Source organism: Anomaloglossus baeobatrachus, chromosome 4 (genome assembly GCF_048569485.1).
Source record: "Anomaloglossus baeobatrachus isolate aAnoBae1 chromosome 4, aAnoBae1.hap1, whole genome shotgun sequence".
Classification (NCBI taxonomy): Eukaryota; Metazoa; Chordata; class Amphibia; order Anura; family Aromobatidae; genus Anomaloglossus; species Anomaloglossus baeobatrachus.
This window is the reverse complement of record NC_134356.1, coordinates 428786848-428808000: the sequence shown is the minus strand read 5'-3', so window position 1 is coordinate 428808000 and position 21153 is coordinate 428786848. Positions and strand designations below refer to the sequence as shown.

The window sequence follows — 21153 nt, the reverse complement described above, 5'->3', positions numbered from 1 at the left end:
TAAATTCTCAGCACTGATTAGACAAGAATGGGTTGCCATCAGTCAGGATTTGGCTCTGAAGTCGATATCCAGATACTATGGCAAATTGCAGAAGTCTCAAAATTAGGGTCAACCCTGTAAAAATTTAGTCTTTGCATAAAATTGATATACTTGTCAATAATAGTTTAAAATCTTATGAAATGCTTATGTGCCGCCCCCGTGCCAGCAGCCGGGCTGCTCAGATCCGGATCCGCAATGGCTCAAGGGGTCTCCGGACCCGGGGGTCGTGCGGCCACTCGATAAGAGGGGGACTATGTACAAAAAGAGGGGGAATTGGAAAGTTTCTGACGCCACCTACGGTGCGTGGTAATGTGAGGGACCACTGCTGCGGTTGGGGAGCCCGGTGACGATGGTGTGGCAGCCTGATGTTTTAACCCCTCCGTGGGTAGGGGTTTGGTGTCCTGGGGCCCGTTGGATGGTTGGTGAATGGGTGAAGCTGGGGTAGGAACAGGGGTATTTCAGTGTACTCACTCAGTCCAGGAATAACAACACCGACAGCTTGTAAACCAGAATTCTGAGCACCGCTGCAGCTTGTCAGGAGCATGCTTGGGTCCGTGCCCTTGGTGTTGCTGTTAGCCTGTGGCCCTATCCTTGGCACCTCTGTCTCTGTTGGACCCGTGGGTATAAAACTCTTCGGTTCCCGCTCACCCGTATGGCTAACGGAGTGAGCTTGCTCTTAGGGTTCATGCGTAGGATTTCTTTGGACTGTATTGGGAAAGTCCTATCCCATTGGTGTGCTAGTACCCCGATTTTGGAGCGGGTTGGGGATGACACTTGAAGTCTTCACCCCCGTCGGGTGAATTACCGGAACGCGTGAAGCTACTTTCCGGCCTAGGGTCCACGTACCCCGTCATGCCCTGGCCCCTGCCTGGTGATAGCTCAAGGCCGCCGGCCGCCCTCCTCGGCAGTCCGTGCCCCTTGACACTGTCCCCTGCGACCAGGGTTCCAGCTCCTACCAGGCCCAGACCAACGTCTGCCACCTAGTACACAGGAGCTCTCCTCCATGGCCTCTCCTCACGAGAGTCACTACTCCACCTCCTTTCACTCTCCACTGCTCAACTCGACTGTCACTTTCCTCACTTTCCCCTCACCAACCCCCCAGGTGGGCGGCCCTATTCCCTTCAGGCCCCCCAATGGTGTGTCTGGTAGGTTAAAGTGGGAAGGGTTCCTAGGATTTTGATTGGCTAAGCTGTTAGCAACACCAAAGGACCAGGATCCGTAACCAAGGAGGGTGGATACTGTGCAGAAGGGCAGATTGCACAATACCCTGTGACGACCTGATAGGCCAGGGCGTCACACTTATAATTGTACATCAGTAACTATAGAAATTTCTGACTAAATGATATAAAACCACCAAAGCAGCAAACTTCATGAAAAACAAAATTTGTGAGTCTCGAAACCTTTAGCCACGAGTGTATAGTGCTAGATCAGGCCATTGGTTTATAGAGATTCTGTTAGGGCCAGGTGGACGGGTAGACCCAGGAGGTGGATCCACTGGGCCGAACACCTCACTGAAGGCAAGGGGTCCGGTAGCCGGAGCACTACAGGTAGCAGGACAGTCCGTTCGAAGGAGTGGAGTGAAGAAGTCCCTGGGACCACGGAGTCACCGAAGGTAGTCCGGGTGACGGAGCTCAGGTTCGGAGGCCGAGATGTTGTCAGGCAGAGTCCGGAACCAATGGAGCGAGAAGACGGGTCACCACAGGGATCAGAGATGGTATGGACTGACGGGATGGCGGACAGTCACCGTTCGGGGTTCGGGAATCGTCAGGACCGGATGGCGAGGCAGGAGCGGCTCTAGGAGAGAGATAGGTGAATATACTGCAAGACACAAGGAGAACTGACTCCTAGCTAGCAAAACACGAAGAACAGGCCCCGCCCACTTGGACATTAAACCCCTTTATACCCTGTACCTGTGTGTTCAATATCCTGTCAGTGGACGCTGGCCCTTTAAGAGAGGGTCAATGACCGCGCTCGCGCCCTAATGCGCATGCGCGAGGCCCGGGTGCCAGAAGCCAGGGCAGGGAGCGGTGAGCAGGAGGCAGAAGAGCCGGGCTGGAGCAGGGATGCCGACGGGCGCCGGGAGCGGGGACCGGGCTGCCTGGGGACCGCAGGTGCTGGAGCATGGAGGCTGTGGAGCGGGGGACGCCTGGCAGAGGAGCCAGGGAGTGAGGCAGGTGAGCCGTGGAGCGTGGCAGGGGAGCCGGGGAGCGTGGCAGGGGAGCCGGGAAGCGTGGCAGGGGACCCGGGGAGCGTGACAGTACCCCCTCCCCCACGCCCCCCTCCCCGCAACCGGGACAGGAAAGCACGTATAGGGGAGTACCCACATTCTCCCGGGGTTCCCAGGACCTATCCTCAGGACCATACCCTGCCCAGTCCACCAGGAAGAACTGTCAGCCCCGTACGGTTTTCATGGCCACGATATCCCTTACCGCATAGATGTCATCATCAGCAATAGGAGGAGGAGCAGAACTGGCAGCAGCGGAGAAGGGACCAAGGACAACCAGCTTGAGCAGGGAGACGTGGAAGGAGTTGGGTATCCTCATCGTGGCCGGGAGCTGCAGCTTGTAGGAGACCTCATTTATCTTGCTGAGGACTTTAAACGGACCGATGTAGCGAGGACCCAGCTTGTATGATGGAAGCTTCAATCGGACGTACTTGGAAGCAAGCCAGACCAGATCTCCTGGAGAGAAACACGGAGGATCTAGACGCCTCTTGTCTACGTGTCTCTTCATCCGCAGGGAAGCACGTCCAAGGGACGTCTTGACAAAGTCCCAAATTGTTCTAAAGTCACGGACTACAGCATCAGCAGCAGGGACATCCGAGGAAGAGGATACGGGTAATGGGACGGAAGGCTGAAGTCCGTAAATGACATGGAAGGGAGAGCTGGAGGAGGACTCACTGACGTGGTGGTTATGGGAGAATTCAGTCCAAGGAAGAAGCGTGGACCAGTCGTCGTGATGGGCGTTAACGTAGTGACGTAAGAAGGAGGTCAAGACCTGATTGACCCGTTCCACTTGGCCGTTCGACTGAGGATGGTAGGCTGAAGAAAAGTCCAGAGTCACTCCCAGATGTTTGCAGAGAGCTCTCCAGAAGCGGGAGGTAAACTGAGTTCCTCTGTCGGACACAATGTGTGATGGAAAGCCATGCAAGCGGAAGATGTGCTGTATGTAGGCGTCAGCGAGTTCCTGGGCAGAGGGCAGTCCAGCCATAGGGACGAAATGGGCCATTTTGGAGAACCGGTCCACCACGACCCATATGACTGTGTGTCCGAAGGACAGGGGCAAGTCTGTAATAAAGTCCATAGCAATGTGTTGCCACGGAACGGAGGGTATAGGCAGAGGCAGAAGACGACCATATGGTAGGTGTTTGGGCGTCTTGTTCCTGGCACAAGAGGAGCAGGCTGAGACAAAAGAGGCAACGTCAGTGCGAAGGGATGGCCACCAGTAGTGACGTACAATTGTGCTCCATGTTTTCTTCTGACCAGCATGGCCGGCTATTTTCGAGGCATGGCCCCAGAGCAACACTTTTTGTCTGTCAGTCTCAGAGACATAGGTCTTCCCGGGTGGTATCTGGGCCAGGGTGACAGGGGCCACCGGAATGATCTTACTTGGGCAGATGATGGGCTGGGATGTCTCCTCCTCCTGTTCCATGGGCATGAATGACCTGGACAAGGCATCTGCTCGCACATTCTTGTCCGCGGGTCGAAAATGGAGCTGAAAATCGAACCTGGCAAAGAACAAGGACCACCTGGCTTGCCGTGGGTTCAGTCGCTGAGCGGACCGCAGGTATTCCAGGTTCTTGTGATCCGTGTAGATGATCACGGGGTACACTGCTCCCTCCAGAAGGTAGCGCCATTCCTCCAGAGCCAGTTTGACTGCTAATAGCTCTCGGTCACCAATGGTGTAGTTGCGTTCAGGCGCTGAGAAGCTCTTGGAGTAGAAACCGCAAGTAACCATCTTCCCGGAGGAGGACTTCTGCATGAGCACTGCTCCAGCTCCCGAGGAGGAGGCATCCACCTCCAAGGTGAACTGTCGGTTTAACTCAGGACGGTGGAGCACAGGGGAGGAAGCAAATGCCTGTTTCAGGGAGCCAAACGCGGCGTCGGCCGCAGGTGACCAGTCCTTCGGATTAGCCCCCTTCTTGGTCAAGGCGGAGAGAGGTGCAGTCAGGGCAGAGAAGTGAGGAATGAACTGACGGTAATAGTTCGCGAATCCAAGAAAGCGTTGGATTGCCTTCAGTCCGGAAGGAGGGGGCCAGTTGAGAATGGAAGATACCTTCTCTGGGTCCATCTGCAGGCCGGTATCGGAGATTACGTAACCCAGGAAGGGAAGAGAAGACTGCTCGAAGACACACTTCTCGTACTTGGCGTACAGCCGATTCTCTCTCAGTCTTTGTAGTACCAGCTGCACGTTCTCTCTGTGGGTCTGGAGGTCCGGAGAGAAGACCAGGATATCATCAAGATACACCACCACACAGACGTAGAGAAGGTCCCGGAACACGTCGTTCACCAATTCCTGAAAGACTGCTGGTGCGTTACACAGGCCGAAGAGCATCACACAGTATTCATAGTGCCCATCGCGAGTATTGAATGCGGTCTTCCATTCGTCCCCAGAGCGGATGCGGACCAGGTTGTAGGCACCCCGAAGATCCAACTTGGTAAACACACGAGCTCCTCTAAGCCGATCAAACAATTCGGGGATGAGCGGCAGGGGGTATTTATTTTTCACGGTGATCTGGTTCAATCCCCGGTAGTCAATGCATGGGCGTAGGTCGCCCTCTTTCTTCTTAACGAAGAAAAAACCTGCTCCAGCAGGAGAGGAGGATCTCCGAATGAATCCCCTTGCCAGGTTCTCCGTGATGTAGGTAGACATGGCCCTTGTTTCAGCAGGAGACAGCGGATATATCTGTCCTCGAGGTGGTGTAGTTCCCGGGAGTAGGTCGATGGCACAGTCGTAAGGACGATGTGGCGGCAGTACCTCTGACTCCTTTTTATCAAAGACGTCCGCAAAGAACCAATAGGCCGAGGGCAGTCCCGGTAGGGACTCCGGAACCGGAGGTCGTCGGATGGGCTGTATAGTCTTCAGACAGTTCTCGTGGCAAGAGGAGCCCCATCAGGTGATTTCACCAGTACCCCAGCTGACTGACGGTTCGTGTGTCCGTAACCAGGGGAGTCCCAGCAGGATTTGATGTGACATGTGTGGGAGGACGTAGAGAGCGATGTTCTCGGTGTGCAGGGCACCGATACGTAGTTCCACCGGCTTGGTGATCCACGAGATGGTGTCAGAGAGGGGTCTCCCATCTACAGAGGCAATCACGAGGGGCTTGTCGAGTGGAGTAACAGGCACCTGGTACTTGTCCACCGTGGCCTGCTGGATGAAATTGCCTGCTGTCCCGGAATCGAGGTACGCCTCGGCCGTGAACCGCGTCTCTCCCGTTGTCACTTGAACAGTCCACATAACCGGTTCGGAGAGAGTCCCAGCACCTAGGGTGGCCTCTCCTACCAACCCTAGGCTTTGGCGTTTCCCGGCCTCTCTGGACAGGAGCGTATAAGGTGTTTGCCCTCTCCGCAGTAGAAGCAGAGGCCCTTGGCGAGCCGTTCTGCTCGGCGTTGTTCGGACTGCCGCAAACGGTCAATCTGCATGGGCTCGTGGACAGAGACACCAGACGACGTTGACTGAAGTACGGCGGGCTTCTGCGGAGGAGAGGAATGCCATATCGGACGTCTCTCACGGGACACCTCTTTGGATCGTTCCTGGAATCTGAGGTCCACGCGGGTGGCTAGTGCGATCAGGGCATCCAGAGTAGAAGGAACATCGCGGCCTGCCAGCTCGTCCTTAATACGACTGGAGAGTCCTTCCCAGAAGGCGGCGGTGAGGGCTTCATTGTTCCATCCCAATTCTGAGGCCAAAGTGCGGAAGCGGATGGCATACTGCCCCACCGTCATGGTCCCCTGACGTAGCCTGAGGAGTGATGAGGCGGATGCGGCGGCACGGCCGGGTTCGTCGAAGGTGGTTCTAAACGCCTGCAGGAAGTCCTGGATGTTAGTGGTTACAGGGTCCTCCTTTTCCCACAAGGGGTTCATCCAGGCCAGTGCCTCACCCTCTAGATGGGACATCACAAACGCCACCTTAGCTTGGTCAGAGGCAAACAGGTGCGGAAGCAGCTTGAAATGGAGGGAGCACTGGTTTAAGAATCCTCTGCAGGTCTTGGGATCACCGGCATATCGGGGTGGAGAGGCCAAGCGAAGTTTAGATGCTTCCGAGGGAGCCGCCACGGGAACCGTGACCGTGGACTGTGCAGTGGTAACCTGAGATGCCAGGGACGTGGCAGATGCTTGCAGTGTGTGCAAGCAGGTATCCACCGAGGTCATGAAGGCCAGCATGCGGGACTGAGTCTCGCGCTGACATCCGAGTTCCTGCTGCAGGGTGCCCAGCTGGGCCGCTAGTGCTTCGGCGGGATCCATGGCCTGTTCTTACTGTTAGGGCCAGGTGGACGGGTAGACCCAGGAGGTGGATCCACTGGGCCGAACACCTCACTGAAGGCAAGGGGTCCGGTAGCCGGAGCACTACAGGTAGCAGGACAGTCCGTTCGAAGGAGTGGAGTGAAGAAGTCCCTGGGACCACGGAGTCACCGAAGGTAGTCCGGGTGACGGAGCTCAGGTTCGGAGGCCGAGATGTTGTCAGGCAGAGTCCGGAACCGATGGAGCGAGAAGACGGGTCACCACAGGGATTAGAGATGGTATGGACTGACGGGATGGCGGACAGTCACCGTTCGGGGTTCGGGAATCGTCAGGACCGGATGGCGAGGCAGGAGCGGCTCTAGGAGAGAGATAGGTGAGTATACTGCAAGACACAAGGAGACCTGACTCCTAGCTAGCAAAACACGAAGAACAGGCCCCGCCCACTTGGACATTAAACCCCTTTATACCCTGTACCTGTGTGTTCAATATCCTGTCAGTGGATGCTGGCCCTTTAAGAGAGGGTCAATGACCGCGCGCGCGCCCTAATGCGCATGCGCGAGGCCCGGGTGCCAGAAGCCAGGGCAGGGAGCGGTGAGCAGGAGGCAGAAGAGCCGGGCTGGAGCAGGGATGCCGACGGGCGCCGGGAGCGGGGACCGGGCTGCCTGGGGACCGCAGGTGCTGGAGCATGGAGGCTGTGGAGCGGGGGACGCCTGGCAGAGGAGCCGGGGAGCGAGGCAGGTGAGCCGGGGAGCGTGGCAGGGGAGCCGGGGAGCGTGGCAGGGGAGCCGGGAAGCGTGGCAGGGGACCCGGGGAGCGTGACAGATTCTAAGTAAAGATACATGTAACAGCTACCTAGCCAAAGTCTGTGCCAGGGAAGATTGAACCACAGCCAGCTTGTTTAATAAAATACCTTTAAGTAATTAATTCTATTAATCAATAAATTATTAGCCTGAATATGTGATTTTGAAGTGCCGGTTAGTAACTGAGGGTCACAAAGGTGTCGTTCAATATAATGTGGAGACATAATGAGCCACAATTTGCTATAGAATTCCACTATTATTCTTCTATGCAAACCTTTATATTCTATATGCAGATGATGGAAATCCTACGCTCCGTTGGTTGCTGTATTGTTGGACAATCTAAGAACCTTGTACCAGCTGATAAGATCTTTTATGAGATGCGAGATGTGACAGCAACAGTGGACAGTCTGCCACTTATAACAGGTAGTATATGTGATACGTGCCACTCCACATCTAAAGGGAACTACGGAATTTAGATTTTAGGGCACTGATCTACCAGCATTTTGTTATACTGTGGGGGATTAGCGTTCTAGACACGCTCCTGTCATATGTGTCTATTATAATAATGCGCTAGAAGAACCCAGAGAAGAGTCTAATGGCACCTGGCACGTCCTTCACAGAAGACAAGGCAGCGTTTTCTCAGTGCTGGAGTGGTGCTTTTAATCTTAGGTTCCTGCCCCTGACGATATACTTGCCCTCCAGCATTTTCACCTTTTATCGTCACCGCTCTGGTCACACATAGCTATCTTATGACTGGAAGTCAGAAGTTACATCACAAGTAGAGATGAGCAAACCCAAGGTTCGATGTTTGTATCGAATGCAGACTTTACAAAATAAAACAGAGTTCAGGTGCTTTACATATGCAAACCACTCACGCAAGCATCACTGTGTTCTGATACGCTCAATGCTCAGCCCTGTGCGAGCCACTTGCAGTGTTTGATAGGCTCGCATTATGGGTAACAACAACAGCATGATCAAATGTAGTGTGCACCCCCCAAAAATTAAAAAATTCTGCCCACACGTTCCCGGAAGTGTTCTGTTTATGACTGGCTACGGACATGGCACGGAGACATGAACTACCAATTAGTGACTTCCATTGGGGTTCAAATCAAGTCCAGGTCCCAAACCGAACTTTATCTAAAGTCCAACTGAACCCGCTGAACCGAACTTCCACGGGTCCGCTCATCTCTATTCATAAGCTGTCAATGCAAGTCTATGAGAACCAAAATGAGGCTATCATAAAGTTGCATTGGTCTTTTAACTGCAGCAGGCTCCATGAAACACTGGAGCAAGCCGGCAGGTCACAAATCATCTGAAACTGACCGGAGCAGGTCCGATAAAAGGTGACAGTGCGAGTGGGTGAGTATAAGACCAAGGGCAGGGAATGTAGATTAAAAAATATGCTAGGGTGAAGCTTTAAGAATGCGGACAAATCAATAGCAAAGACTAGAATAGTATTTCCTATACATTTCCTTTATCTTAAATGGGAACATTCACAAACTCACGAGTCAGGAGTGAAAAGGAAAGGCTTTTTGTTATATTGCACACAGCACGCTTTTAAGAAGATGCGTAGATTATTGGCATGAAGACTAAAGATTGAGAATTATTTCCTTCTATTAACTTAGTTCCAATGCCAAAAGCCTTTGGTTAACCCGGCAATGAAATATTTAATGCTGAACATAGAACAAGTATCGGAAGTTGAAAGATAGACATTTTTCTATTCCAAATGAAAAAAATTAACTCATTGAGAAATTGTTGGCTCCTAAAATATCTAACGTCCCACTTCTGATCTGTTCTGTTTTATGAAGAAATTTAATTTCATTCTTTTTGCTTTACATTTTACACGGCGTCCTAATTTTTGTTGAAATTGATTTCATATTAATATATATTATTCTATAATTCATTATAATAAATAATTAATAATTATTGGACAACGCTCTGGTGTTTACTTGTTTTCGTTCAGCTTCTATCATGAGTAAAAAAGTGGCGGAGAGTCTGTCTGCATTATTACTGGATGTGAAGTTTGGTGGGGCAGCTCAAAGTACAACTATGGAAGAGGCAAAGCATCTTGCACATAGCCTTGTAAGTATGTGCTGCCCGTAGGGTCTTACTTCCATCTTAGGTGTTTATAATGATATAAATGATGATTTTCACATAGATCTTTTCTTATCACAGGTAAATGTTGGCGTCGCTCTGGGAATTCCCACAATTGCTCTTATTACTAACATGGATAACCCCATTGGTCGTTGTGTAGGAAATAGCCTTGAAGTCATAGAAGCCCTAGAGTGTTTGGAGGGACGAGGGCCTGAAGACCTTAAAGAGCTTGTGCTACAAACAGGTCATATATTGTATTCCACTTCTTCTATATACTTTGTTATCCTCCGCACATTTTAGCATGCATGAGGCATCTATATATATAATTGCCTTATTCTGTCTGTCTGTCTGTCTGTCATGCTTCAAAATTGTGTCCTTCCGGTGACATTGTGTCCTTACGGTGACACAAAGCTGATTGGCCGCTGGGCTCGCCATGGCCCCGCCCCCCCACACCGATTGGCCGCTCGCCCAGGCTGCGCCCCCACACGGATTGGCCAGCCGCTCGGCCAGGCTCCGCCCCCCCCCCACAGATTGGCCTCTCGCCCCGGCACCCTGCAGGCATTGGCAATTCGGCCACGCCACGCCCTGCCCCCCTCACGCAACGCACGCTAGCTCTGGCCCCGCCCACCTCCCCCCGCGCATTCCCCGAACTGACACGGCTGTCACGGAGGTGAGTACTGTACTCCTCTCCCCCCCCGCGCATTCCCCGAACTGACACGGCTGTCACGGAGGTGATTACTGTACTCCCCCCGTCCCCCATCCCCCGCTCGCACGGGAGTGGTGTGGGCTCCCGTGCGAGCGGGGGACGGGATGCGTTGGCATGGTTACAAGCACATCAAGGTCCTGCAGCGGCAGAAGATCCACACGCACACACATAACAGCACACACACACACATACACACACATCAGATCATACTCACTCTCACACACACACCTCACACACGCATCACATCGCATCCACACACTCACAGCATCCGGCGATATCGCTTGCTTCTCAGGCCTCGATACTGTGCTGTTGTGACCTTCCAGGACCTGACGGAGGATCACATGGCCAGAAGCATGTGGTATCTCCGGATGTTGTGACTGTGAGCGCGTATGTGCGATATCGTCAGTGTCTGTGTGTGTGAGTGTATGCGATCGGGTGTGTGTGAGTGTCGGGATCGGGTGTGTGTGAGTGTCGGGATCGGGTGTGTGTGAGTGTATGCGATCGTGTGTGTGTGTCGGCAGAGGAGCACGGCGTGCTGGAGGAGGCTGGGAGCAGAGAGGCTGATCTTGGGGAAGGCTGGGAGGGGGAGGCTGATGCTGGGGGAGACTGGGAGGGGAAGGCTGATGCTGAAGGAGGCTGGGAGGAGGAGGCTGGGAGGAAGGAGGCTGGGAGGAGAGAGGCTGATCCTGGGGAAGGCTGGGAAGGGGAGGCTGATGCTGAGGGAGGCTGGAAGGAGAGAGGCTGATGCTGGGGGAGGCTAGAAGGAGAGAGGCTGAGGCTGGGAGGAGAGAGGCTGATGCTGAGGGAGGCTGGGAGGGGAAAGCTGATGCTGGGGAAGGCTGGGAGAACGGAGGCTGGGAGGAGAGAGGCTGATCCTGGGGAAGGCTGAGAGAGAGAGGCTGATGCTGGGGGAGGCTGGAAGGAGAGAGGCTGATGCTGGGGGAGGCTGGAAGAAGAGAGGCTGATGCTGGGGGAGGCTGATGCTGGGGGAGGCTGGGAGGAGAGAGGCTGATGCTGGGGAAGGCTGGGAGGAGAGAGGCTGATGCTGGGGACAGAGAGGAGAGGCTGATGCTGGGGACAGAGAGGCTGATGCTGGGGACAGAGAGGCTGATGCTGGGGACAGAGAGGCTGATGCTGGGGACAGAGAGGCTGATGCTGGGGACAGAGAGGCTGATGCTGGGAGAAGAGAGGCTGATGCTGGGGACAGAGAGGCTGATGCTGGGGACAGAGAGGCTGATGCTGGGGACAGAGAGGCTAATGCTGGGGACAGAGAGGCTGATGCTGGGCACAGAGAGGCTGATGCTGGGGACAGAGAGGCTGATGCTGGGGACAGAGAGGCTGATGCTGGGGACAGAGAGGCTGATGCTGGGGACAGAGAGGCTGATGCTGCGGGCAGAGAGGCTGATGCTGCGGGCAGAGAGGCTGATGCTGCGGGTAGAGAGGCTGATGCTGGCGCAGCATGGCGGATGGAGCACGTTTGAGAGTGCGCAGCATGGCGGATGGAGCACGTTTGGAAGTGCGCAGCATGGCGGATGGAGCACGTTTGGGAGTGCGCAGCATGGCGGATGGAGCACGTTTGGGAGTGCGCAGCATGGCGGATGGCGCACGTTTGGGAGTGCGCAGCATGGCGGATGGAGCACGTTTGGGAGTGCGCAGCATGGCGGATGGAGCACGTTTGGGAGTGCGCAGCATGGCGGATGGAGCACGTTTGGGAGTGCGCAGCATGGCGGATGGAGCACGTTTGGGAGTGCGCAGCATGGGGGATTCAGCACGATGGGGAGTGCGGAGTATGGCGGATGAAGCACGTTTGGGAGTGCGCAGCATGGGAGATGGAGCACGATGGGGGGTGCGCAGCATAGGGGATGGAGCACGATGGGGAGTGCGCTGCATGGGGGATGGAGCACGATGGGGAGTGCGGAGTATGGCGGATGAAGCACGTTTGGGAGTGCGCAGCATGGCGGATGGAGCACGTTTGGGAGTGCGCAGGATGGGAGATGGAGCACGATGGGGGGTGCGCAGCATAGGGGATGGAGCACGTTTGGGAGTGCGCAGCATGGCGGATGGAGCACGTTTGGGAGTGCGCAGCATGGGAGATGGAGCACGATGGGTAGTGCGCAGCATGGCGGATGGAGCACGTTTCGGAGTGCGCAGCATGGGGGATGGAGCACGATGGGGAGTGCGCAGCATGGCGGATGGAGCACGTTTCGGAGTGCGCAGCATGGCGGATGGAGCACGTTTGGGAGTGCGCAGCATGGCGGATGGAGCACGTTTGGGAGTGCGCAGCATGGCGGATGGAGCACGTTTGGGAATGCGCAGCATGGCGGATGGAGCACGTTTGGGAGTGCGCAGCATGGCGGATGGAGCACGTTTGGGAGTGCGCAGCATGGCGGATGGAGCACGTTTGGGAGTGCGCAGCATGGCGGATGGAGCACGTTTGGGAGTGCGCAGCATGGCGGATGGAGCACGTTTGGGAGTGCGCAGCATGGCGGATGGAGCACGTTTGGGAGTGCGCAGCATGGGGGATTCAGCACGTTTGGGAGTGCGGAGTATGGCGGATGGAGCACGTTTGGGAGTGCGCAGCATGGCGGATGGACCACGTTTGGGAGTGCGCAGCATGGCGGATGGAGCACGTTTGGGAGTGCGCAGCATGGGAGATGGAGCACGATGGGGGGTGCGCAGCATAGGGGATGGAGCACGATGGGGAGTGCGCTGCATGGGGGATGGAGCACGATGGGGAGTGCGGAGTATGGCGGATGGAGCACGTTTGGGAGTGCGCAGGATGGGAGATGGAGCACGAAGGGGGGGGGCCCAGCATAGGGGATGGAGCACGATAGGGAGTGCGCTGCATGGGGGATGGAGCACGATGGGGAGTGCGCTGCATGGGGGATGGAGCACGATGGGAAGTGCACACCTCCCCCCAACACACACACACACGCGCGCGCGCACTGCACAACACACCACACACACACACTGGGAACCACAAACAACTGCCCTACACAGACACCCACACACACAGACAACGCTGCACACACAAATATACGCACATACCGCACAACACACACATTGCACAAAACATACCTCCCCCCAAAACACACCACACACACACAAACCGCGCAACACACACACACAACGCTACACACACAGCGCTCCTCAAACAACGCAACACACAAACAACACTGCTCTCACCCCCCATCACACCCAGACAACACCCAGAACATGTACAGCGCCCTACACAAACACTTGGTAACTACACACAACAACATCTATATATATATATAACAAAAATCATACATGAACTACACAATACGTAAATTCTAGAATACCCGATGCGTAGAATCGGGCCACCTTCTAGTAAAGTAATATGTGTTACAAGTAATTCTGAAGCATCTGTATTAGAACTTTGCATGATGCCATGAAACGCTCAGATATTCTTCCTGGAAAATAGGAATAAATTGACAACCAGGTTTTATAATTCCTCTTACCAATATCACATTTCATTTTGTTCAGGGACACTCTGCATTTAAAAAGTGAATGGAAAGACGCATCTGTCAAACAAATTACACATTGATGTACAGTACAATTCAGACTTCCATGAAAAGCTGAACCACTGAACCAGCTGACTGAGAGCCCTCACGGGCAGGGTCCTCTCTCCTCCTATACCAGTCTGTTTTGTACTGTTAATGATTGTTGTATGTATACCCTCTTTCACTGTAAAGCGCCATGGAATAAATGGCGCTATAATAATAAATAATAATAATAACCAGTATTATTATTTTGGAATAAACCAAGACAAATTAGAATGCCTGACAAGTCCTCATTACAAGGAAAAGTAGTATTTTAAAGGAAGCTGCTATGTTGGATAATGCTATTAACCAAATATATTGAGTTAAATAAATAAATAATTCCTGCTAATATATGGTTAATTGAAAGTTAATAGCGTTTTGAAGGTGCCCGGCTCCAGTACTGAAAGTGCAGTACTCATTAGAAAATTAACTTTATCCCTACCGGGAGCTGCAGGCTTTCAGTCATGTAGACTTGCTTAGAGCAGTTACAGTCATCACTCACTCTACTGTGATTGGTGGCTGTAAGCACGCCCAGGATTGTTGATTGACAGCCATAGCTGAGGCACTACTGAGCCAACTGTCAAAATCCTGGGGTGGTGACTGAAAGCCAGCGGCTCCAGGGAGAAGTAAATTTTATTTCTCCTAGATGCCGAATGCCTTAATAACTCTGTTAACCTGCAGATTATCAGTAGGATCTATATATTAACCTGCAGATTATCAGTAGGATCTATATATTTCGCTCACTCATATATTAGGTTAACAGCATTATCCAACACTTTTACCCTGAAGATTAATACTGTATCTGCAGGTTAATGGCGTGATCTGATCTGACAGGTTCTCTTTAAGTATTTGTTTTGATGAATATGTATTGTCTATGGAGTAAGGCTTTAAGAATGCATAATCACATTGTTCTGTCTTTATCTACAGGTGGTCATCTCCTTTGGCTTTGTGGACAGGCTATTTCAGCAACACACGGGGCAGAGAAAATTGCCAACGTCCTACGTGATGGATCTGCTTTGCAGTGCTTCCGAAAAATGCTCGAAGCACAGGGTGTGAAACCGGACATAGCAAGGACGCTGAACTCCAGCAGCAAACTGGGAAAAGCATCTCATATAGAAGAACTTACAGTTGCCAAATCAGGTCAGCATATTGCTAGGCTTATCGTAACACCTCAGTACCAAGACTTATATAACATTTTCATATAGTGAGTATCAAACCAGGATGTGGACACAATTCTAAAGAAAAACCCTGCGCATTACAGGAAATGTTACTATGAAACAGAAATGTAAAAATCAGCAACTGTGTCGAATCATGGGCTTAATATTACACAGTGGCTCTTACTAATGATCGGTTCTCTAGGCCAAACCTAAAACTGAAGAAAAGATTTAAGGCCCCTGTGGAGTTTTGCACTCCTCTTAATGAATATGTAACTCCAAACAGGGGCTGGCAAACATTTCTGGTGTAAATTACTTATAATGAATTTGTCGAACAGGCCTCATCATGCCCCCCTCTACAGATTTGCCAATTTGTCAAAAAGTAGGTCATGACTGACGTAAAACTGGCAAAAGTTGCTAAAGCTTTGTGCAAATTTCAAGCAGTTGTAGGCAAGAATTCTGTTATAAACTGCTTGATGAATCGGAACCTAAATGCTCCCACAAAACCATTATTACATATGTTTAGTACGCTGTAAGAATGTGTTTTGCATTACTGGATACATTAATTTCCAAAATCAAATAAATGGTAACTTTTTTTAGTCTTTTATGACTTCATTTGCAAATTTATAATTCATATATTTAATCTAATGTATAAAGCTGAGTGTATGTGTGTGTGTGTGTGTGTATGTGTGTATGTCCGCTAAAGGAATCCGCACTGTCACATTTACAATCACGAAATTTTGCACAGACGCCTCATGTGACCCAGGGAGCGTCGTAGACTATGTTTTGACAGAAAAATTTAACCCCGTGCTTTACAGTTAGTCTGTAAAAGTCTGCCACCATTAACCTGAATGGAGGTGGGAGATACAGGCTATTAATAGCAACTGTCAGTGGTTGCTATAGGAACAAAATAAACTGTTAGTTGAAGCTTATGCGTGAGGTTATATGATGTCGGTGGAGAGATGGATAGAGAGACAGAAAAAGACAGACAGACAGAGACAGATGGGGACAGTGGCAGACAGACAGACGGGGAAAGAGATAGCCCTGCAAAGAGACAGCCCTGGAAAGAGACATCCCTGGAAAGATACAGCCCAGGAAAGAGACGGCCTGGGAAAGAGACAGCCGAGGAAAGAGACAGACGGGGAAAGAGACAGACGGGGAAAGAGACAGACGGGGAAAGAAACAGACGGGGAAAGAAACAGACGTGGAAAGAGGCAGATGGGGAAAGAGACAGACCAGGAAAGAGACAGACCGGGAAGGAGACAGACCTAGAAAGAGACAGACAGGGAAAGAGGCAGCCCTAAAAAGAGACAGTCCTTGAAAGAGACAGCCGGGCAAAGAGACAGTCCTGGAAAGAGAGAGCCCTAGAAAGTGACAGACGGGGAAAAAGACAGACGGAGAAAGAGACAGACGGGGAAAGAGACAGACCTGGAAAGAGACAGCCCTGCAAAGAGACAGCCCTGAAAAGAGACAGACGGGGAAAGAAACAGACGGGCAAAGAGATAGACCTGGAAAGAGACAGACCTGGAAAGAGACAGACGGGGAAAGAGACAGCCCTGAAAAGAGACAGTCTTGGAAAGAGACAGCCGGGCAAAGAGACAGCCCTGGAAAGAGAGAACCCTGGAAAGAGACAGACGGGGAAAAAGACAGACAGGGAAAAAGACAGACGTAGAAAGAGACAGATGGGGAAAGAGACAGCCCTGGAAAGAGACAGCCCTGGAAAGAGACAGACAGGCAAAGAGACAGACGGGCAAAGAGACAGACCTGGAAAGAGACAGCCCTGGAAAGAGACAGCCCTGGAAAGAGACAGACGGGGAAAGAGACAGACGGGGAAAGAGACAGACGGGGAAAGAGACAGACCTGGAAAGAGACAGACCTGGAAAGAGACAGACGGGGAAAGAGACAGACCTGGAAAGAGACAGACCTGGAAAGAGAAAGACAAAGACAGACGGGAAAGAGACAGACCTGGAAAGAGACAGACCTGGAAAGAGAAAGACAAAGACAGACGGGAAAGAGACAGACGGGGAAAGAGACAGACAGACACACACACATAGAGACAGACACAGAGATAGAGAGAGACAGACAGACACAGAGATGGAGACAGATAGACTGATACAAATACAGACAGAGAGATAGAAATAGACAGACAGAGACATAGACACAGACAGACAGACAAGGAAAGAGACAGACAGAGAGACAGACAGACAGCAACACACAGACAGAGACTGGGAGAGAGACAGAGAGACCGTTACTATCCCGGGCAACGCCCGGGTACTACAGCTAGTTTGATATAAATTCAATAGAAGAAATGTCAGTTGATAGTCTTATCTAAGTTACAGTCGTAGGGGTTTTCTGACAATCAGAAATCCTAATGCAGTACCCCACACCCCACCTTCAAAATGAAAATATTGACAATTTGTTTCAAGTACACTTTAAAGGGAACCTGAGAGCTGATAAATCCTGCCTGATCTATGGGCATCATGTATCAGACACTGGCTATATGATCTCAGCTAGAGATGTTTGACTCTGAAATGTTGCAGCGTTTCAAATAAAAATATGCTTTAAAAGCAGCCAGCCGCTCCGGAAACTAGTTGGACAGGCAGGTCGGCGGCTTCTCCCCACTTGTCCTGCACTGCCTTGGATTGACATGTCTCTCCCTGTGTACTTGAAAAGTGGTGTAAAAGCTGTGATGAATCGGCACCTTTGTGTTTTAATTCCTCACTATTTATAGGAAAATTGTCTGCTCTCTGTGAAATACAGCTCTGGCAAAAAAGAGACCACTGCAAAATTGTCGGTTTTTCCTCTTTGTAGGTATATTTTTGAGTAAAATGTAAATTGTTCTTTTATTCTATAAACCACTGACAACATGTCTCAGAATTTCCAAGCAATTACTTTTGTATTTATTTTCGGAAAATGAGAAATGGTCAAAATAACAAAAAAATGCATTGCTTTCAGACCTCAAATAATGCAAAGAAAACAAGTTCATAATCATTTAGAAACAATGTTTTAACTCAGGAATAGTGTTGAGCGGATCCGAACTGTAAAAATCCGGATCCGCGCGGTTTCAGCGTCCGATCCGGGTCCGACCTGGACCCGGGAATCCGGCTGCACGATCCGGGTTCGGATTTTTATTTTTTTTTTCTCTCTCTCATCCCGGATCCGCTCCCCCATTGACTTACATTGGGCCGGATTGGATCCGGACTTCTGGCCCAACCCGCGCCGGATCCGCCGGATCCAGATTATTAGCAATCCGCTCAACTCTACTCAGGAAGAGTTCAGAAATCAATATTTTGTGGAATAACAATGATTTTTAATCACAGCTTTCATGCGTCTTGGCAAGCTTTCCACTAGTCTTTCACACTCCTTTTGGGTGACCTTATGCCACTCCTAGTGCAACAATGTAAGCAGTTCTTCTTTGTTTTATGGCTTGTGACTATCCATTATCCTCTTGATTACATTCCAAAGGTTTTCAATGGGGTTCGGGTCTGAAGCTTGGGCTGGCCATAACAGTGTTTTGATATGGTGGTCCTTTATCCATACATTGATTGACCTAGCTGTGTGGCATGGTGCACTGTCCTGCTGGAAAAAAAAACAGTCCTCAGAGCTGGGGAACATTGCCTGAGCAGAAGGAAGCAACTGTTTTTCCAGGATAACCTTGTATGCGGCTTGATTCATACGTCCTTCACAACGTTTAATCTGACCAAATTCTAGAGTAAGGTAATCTTCTCTGATGAGTCTAAATCCTGCTTTACCCGAGTCGATCTATCGTGCGATAGCACGAGCGATCGTACCTGCCCCCGTCGTTTTTGCGTCACGGGCAAATTGCTGCCCGTGGCGCACAAACTAGTTTAACCCCCATCACACGCACTTACCTTCCAGACAACCTCGCTGTGGGCGACGAACGTCCACTTCCTGAAGTGGGACGTTCGGCGTCACAGCGACGTCACACGGCAGTCGGCCAATAGAAGCGGAGGGACGGAGATGAGCGGGATGAAAACATCCTGCCCACCCCCTTCCTTCCACATAGCCGGCGGGTGCTGCGGGACGCAGGTAAGGTGTCTTCATCGGTCTCAGGGTGTCACACGGAGCAACGTGTGATGCCACGGAAATGATGAACAACCGGCGCCATTTTAATTAAACAATTTTATGAAACCTAGAGACGAGTACACGACTCACGATTTGTGAGCGATACTGCATCGCTAGGAGGTGTCACACGAGACGACATCGTGTACGATGCCGGATGTGCGTCACGAAAACCGTGACCCCGACGATGCATCGCACGATAGCTCGTCTCGTGTAAAGCACCCTTTATTTTCAGCTTTGCCCAATACCTGGTCGTCTAACAGTTAGATGGAGACCTAGAGAGGCGTACAAGCCACAGTGTATTACACCCACTGTGAAATTTGGTGGAGGATCGGTTATGATCTGGGGATGCCTCAGCAAGGCTGGAATTGGGCAGATTAAACTTTGGTCAGCTAGGTCAATTAATGTGATTGAAGGACCACCACATCAAAACTGTGTCATGGCCATCCCAATTTCCAGACCAGAACCCCATTGAAAACCTCTGTAATGTAATCGAGAGGACGAGGGATAGTCACAAGCTATCAAAAGAAGAACTGCTTACATTTTTGCACCAGGAGTAACATAAGGTTACCCAAAAGCAGAGTGAAAAACTGGTGGAAAGCAGCCAAGACGCATGAAAGCTGGGATGAAAAATCATGTTTTTTCCACAAAATCATGATTTCTGAACTCTTCCTGAGTTAAAACATTTTTGGTATTGTTGTTTCTAAATGATTATGAACAATAGAAGTGATTTGTATTTTACAATAATTTAAAAGAATATGACAAACTTTATAATATATCTAGGTACGGTGGAGTTAATCCGAGCCAGACCTATTGCCGAAATCCTGAATGCACTTGGAGCTGGAAGAAAGAAAGCTACAGATGTAATTAACCATAGTGTTGGAGCAGAACTGCTTGTGAGAGTGGGGCAGCATATAGAGAAAGGTAAAACATTTATGAGGCAATTAAAACAATTCTTGAGATTTTCTCAGTGCTCAGTTTGCTATGCGGTTGATTATCTATATACCATTGCTGAGGGATGTGGGTCAATGACATTGTTAACAAATCATATTCTGGTAATCACCTTCCTGGCTTGCAGGAAGATACTGCTACTCAAGGATCCTCTTAAGAACAGCAAACTGCTACTTTATATGTTCAATATATCTTCATTTTGTAATATTGTAATGAGGAATATCTCCAATATATACTTATAAAGTCTAACATTCTTTCTCCTCACAGGAGCCCCCTGGATCCGGATCCACTATGAGAAACCACTCCTTCAAGAAACACAACGACAGACCCTTCAGAATGCTCTTTGTATTTCAGAGCGACCTGCATTTATCCCCACATCTCTTATTAGGGATGTGATTCATGCTCAGTGCAAAAAGGGAGACTATAGTGATACTGTACGCAGGGAGGGGGAGATCAGCTGAGCGACTCCTTATTTTATCTTATTTATATAGTTTTATAATACAAGCCATGACATGAAATAGATTAGTAAAGTGAAATTCCAAGCAACTTTTCATATTGCACAGAATGTAGCCATCAGAGTCATGATGTTAACCTGTTATTGCAAGTCTTCAGGGTGCTCTGTACACTAAAAGTTCTTAACACTAGAAGTCCCAGGAATTTCGAGCTCCATAGGGTTCCAGTGGTAGAAATGTTAAATAACCCCTGTCTGGGACTTCTAGTGTTAAAGGTGTTGTCCACACATGAAGTTGCAACACAGGAAGTGAAACAGAATTAGAAAAGGTGGCATTACTTTGCTAACTTCTCCTAAGAAGCCCAGTACCATGCAGCCATTTTGTATATTTCATGTGGTGTAAGGGTTGTGCACTTGAAAAAATATTCGTTTCCATGGTGTTTCAATCTTCATACAGTCTACACACCCCTGACAAAATGCCAGGTTTTTGTCATCTAAATTCATACTAAGAAGAACGTTTTCCACCTTTAAAAAGATTTAGAATTATGTACAATTTAATGGAAAAACAAACTGAAATAAAAATAAAAAACTAAAGAATGTGGCTGCATAAATATGGTTACACTTACATTAATACTATGTTAAAGTACAATTTGAATTTTGTCATAACTTCAGTCTTTTGGGGTAGGAACCTATTAGAATGGTACATCTAGAATTGGAAATCTTTGCCCACTCTTGTGTCGCAGGCGGAGGAGGGGACGCCGCGCTCTCCCACTGCTCGGGTCCGGCTGCTGCTGCTGCGGCCTCTGCTGCTCGGTGGCTTGAGCGATGGGCCGGATCCCGGGGACTCGAGCG

The 21153-nt window shown here is 50.5% G+C and overlaps 1 protein-coding gene across 1 annotated transcript in view; it reads left to right on the top strand.

The window, feature by feature from the left end:
• Window positions 1–20898, top strand: part of TYMP (thymidine phosphorylase) — a 37411-nt gene extending 16513 nt beyond the window's left edge. Inside the window, exons 6-11 of the mRNA XM_075342636.1 lie at window positions 7593–7722; window positions 9263–9381; window positions 9475–9637; window positions 14590–14802; window positions 19683–19823; window positions 20118–20898. Coding sequence (XP_075198751.1) covers window positions 7593–7722; window positions 9263–9381; window positions 9475–9637; window positions 14590–14802; window positions 19683–19823; window positions 20118–20311 — 960 coding nt within the window. The 3' untranslated portion in view covers window positions 20312–20898. The remainder of the gene's footprint in view (window positions 1–7592; window positions 7723–9262; window positions 9382–9474; window positions 9638–14589; window positions 14803–19682; window positions 19824–20117) is intronic.
• Window positions 20899–21153: the final 255 nt, after the last annotated feature.